Source organism: Penaeus monodon, chromosome 21 (assembly GCF_015228065.2).
Source record: "Penaeus monodon isolate SGIC_2016 chromosome 21, NSTDA_Pmon_1, whole genome shotgun sequence".
In the NCBI taxonomy this organism is placed as follows: Eukaryota; Metazoa; Arthropoda; class Malacostraca; order Decapoda; family Penaeidae; genus Penaeus; species Penaeus monodon.
The window spans coordinates 24,719,143-24,722,572 of NC_051406.1; the positions used below are offsets into that span (position 1 = coordinate 24,719,143).

General features: G+C 37.3%; 1 protein-coding gene across 1 annotated transcript in view; it reads right to left on the reverse strand.

Moving 5' to 3' along the window:
* The window catches only part of LOC119586376 (protein MLP1 homolog), a gene marked incomplete in the record, with an annotated part of 73,375 nt that overhangs the window by 8,948 nt on the left and 60,997 nt on the right, over positions 1–3,430 (reverse strand). Inside the window, 8 exon segments of the mRNA XM_037935088.1 lie at positions 15–112; positions 373–549; positions 656–832; positions 990–1,224; positions 1,382–1,524; positions 1,778–1,915; positions 2,699–2,797; positions 3,050–3,196. Coding sequence (XP_037791016.1) covers positions 15–112; positions 373–549; positions 656–832; positions 990–1,224; positions 1,382–1,524; positions 1,778–1,915; positions 2,699–2,797; positions 3,050–3,196 — 1,214 coding nt within the window.

The following is a 3,430-nucleotide window of genomic DNA, read 5'->3' on the forward strand; positions in this document are numbered from 1 at the left end:
TCCCAACAAGTTACCTCAGTGGTGAAACTGGATGCGTGGGAGACCTAGGTCGTGGCTCCTTCTTTGGAGTGTGTGAAGGTGTTGGGATGGCCTCTCCCGTGATGTTGGAAACCTATGCAATGTTTTAGAGTAACATATCCATATAAAGGGAAGTATATAACTGATTGTATTTTGTTCAAAAGAACTGATAACCCTGTATTCAAAGATAAAGCTTAGTAATAGAAATTATGATAGGGTATTGTAATACAAGAACCTCATGAGCTTGTTTGTTTTTAGTCATTCATTTTATTCTGGCAGCTTCTTGGGTTACATTATATTAGATAACCATTTAATATTAACAAACCAAACATAACCATACTCAAATTGGCCTACCTTTGACTCCAGAGCATTGAGGCGCACAATGGCTTTCATGGCCTCTGAACTCCCAGGACTGTCTAGAGATTTTCTACGCAGACGTGACGACTTGGTGGAATCATCAAAACTCTTTGATCTCTTTGGTACTTTGGTATCTTTCATCTCACCCTTTCCCTCTTTCACTTCTCCTTCCACCTACAGAAACACAGTTTTCAACTCTCTACACTTCTGATCTGATATGCTGTAAGTTCATAATTTTGCACAAGGTGTGACATTTCCCTTCACAATGCTAAGAACTTACCTCTGGAGAACAGCTGCCTTCCTCATTCTGAAGCAGCTGCTCAATCTTTGCTTCCAACTGAGACAACTTCAGCTCCATATCCTTTGAGAGAGTGAAAGACTCACGGCCCTTCAAACTCTGGGTCCGTCTGCGGTCACGGCTTTCTGCTCGGCTGATCTTCTGCTTCAAAAGGCGAACCTGAAAGTGGCCAAAATCAGTGAAATTCATAAGTAAATACAGAGTAAATAAGACATCTCTATATATAAACCTTTGGAAAGAAGTTGTCATAACTGATGGATGAGAGAAGAGAAACACTAATGAGGAATAACAAAAGAAATGAGAATATAATATATACCTGCTTCTCAGAGGCAGTCAGCTTGTTAGTCAGATCTTGTATCCTGCATGTCATGAGATTCAGCTGAGAATTGAAGTCGCCTTCACTTCCCTTCAGGTCCTGGCGTAGCTTGAGATTTGACAGCTCAATGTCATCATGCTGGTTCTGAATATCACGAATCTCCTTTTTCAGTGCCTTGATCTCATTCACAGCCTTCTCAAACCGAAGCTGAAGTTCAGTGAACTGATCTACTAACCTGCAGGAATATTTGAATACCATAAGGATTTTCACTTCCACATTCATTGTTTTAATACCTGCTTAGAAAACAACAATCATAATATTTTTTCCAAGCAAAAACGTAATGTAGATAAAGCTTAGAACACAGAGATGCTATGATGAAAAGCAAAACTTACTGCTCCTTATCAAGGTCCTCTGGATTTTGAGTGAGGTCAAAGTTTGTGAGGTCAGTGATGGACTCAATACGTGGAAGGTTCTTCCTTGAAGAAAATCTCTCACGACTGCTAGATATGGAGAGACTCGAAGATGCTCTCCTAGCCTTTAAAGCATGAAAAAAAGAACAGTAAAACAGGCCAATATATAAGATAATATACATATATACCGACAATGCCTACATTAAACAATAATGTATTTTAATCTACTGTTTATTTCAACTATTAAAGACCCTTCAAGAAAGCAAATCTTACAGTTTGGGCAATAAACATTGATTACATCCATGTTGTACTCATATATATATGAGAACATCATATTAGCTCAGTCATAAACATCTCAAATTAAACAATTCAACTCACCTGATCTTGCAAATCTCTCTCTAACTCACGGATTCTGCCACAGAGAGCTTCATTCTCCTCAATCCCTCTGTGCAAACGGTCTGCTGTATGGTCCAGCTCTTTCTGCGTTTCCTTGAGGGAGTCACGCAAGGTATCAACCTGTTGCATGAAAGAGACATGAATTTCATGAAGTTTCTGCAAAATTATTTTTTGTGACCTTGAAAAATATTTGTTCATACAGAAGACCTGGGTATGATGGCTTTGGTTGTGATGGTTGTAGATGTCATATTTTCATCATCAATAATATTTGATATATATATCATATATTTAGTGATTCAAAAGTCAGAATTTAGTTAATTAGAAACACTATCTTGTACACTTCCTTGTATTACGGTTCATAAAAGATGTAATACTGAACCACTTCCTTTCATCCCATACATATAATGAATGGCTCGTGCTATAACTTGCTCCACTATATGCGCAACTGAGTTAAAGAAGTTTATGAAAAAAATGAGAAGCAAAATACAAATAATTATAAAAGTTTTAAATTCAGTATATTAGTATACTGCTGATTTCACTGAGCACCATAAGCCCCACAACATCCAAACTCAATATGATTTCTTCACATTCCTCTGAAGAGCAATATGACAATTCTTACCAGAAAAGCTCCTAGCAGAGTCTCTTTTCCTGGCAAAATAAAATTAAACTGCTTTGTTTACCTGAAAAACCATTACCATAAGCTATTAAGTCTATAATCTACAAATCTTGTTAGAGAACCCAAATAGAACCTCATAAGGCCTTGTTGTTGTATATAACCTAATAATCCAAATTTTTTGTTAAAAAACAGACATATTAGGTCCTTGTGCAAATAATCTCAAAGACCCTCCTGCCCCTATGAAGAAACCAAGACAAGCAGCAAAACAGGAAATGAACAAACAGTACCACAATGATGGGGGGCTCAGAAGTGGTGGTGCCTTGGGAGTGAATGCCCGGGGCAAGGGAGGGGGTGCTGGAGCTCTCCCTTGCATGAGCCTCTTTCACCTGGCAACACCACCAATACCACATTATTTACAGTGTAGCTAACCATCCTCAGCAACATCTTTCATTGACATTCACATATGTGTGCTTGTTTGGTATATCTTTTGATGAACAACCAGATATACTAACTTGTCAGCAAGCCTTTACACAAGAATCAACTTGACAGGCTTTTGGTTTATCAAGCCTAATCAATTTTCACAATTAGGCTGCTATTAAGGTCCTAAAGTACCTTATATAATAAAACAAAACACTTACCTCATCTCTCTTTCGTTCAATTTCATCATTTTTGCCATCCAAGAGAGATCGAAGTTCCTTTACAAGATCCTTCCACTTATAGACTTCTGACTTCTCAGACTTCAGGTTTTCTCGCATCCGAGCCAACTCATTTGTTAGGTGCTCGATCTGTTGGAGAACATCACTACATGTCAAACATAGAGGACTAAGTAAAATCTCTCTTTGAGTAATGCATGTTTCTTCATTTCTTTCAGATGTAAACATACATTATTTGCTATTTAATTTACATTGTAATATATAAATTAACACATTTACTTTAAAATAGTAGCATACTCTCTTATACCTTTCTTAGTTACAAGACTAACGTCTTTTTCTGTCATCACAATACATTCTCTTTTTTGT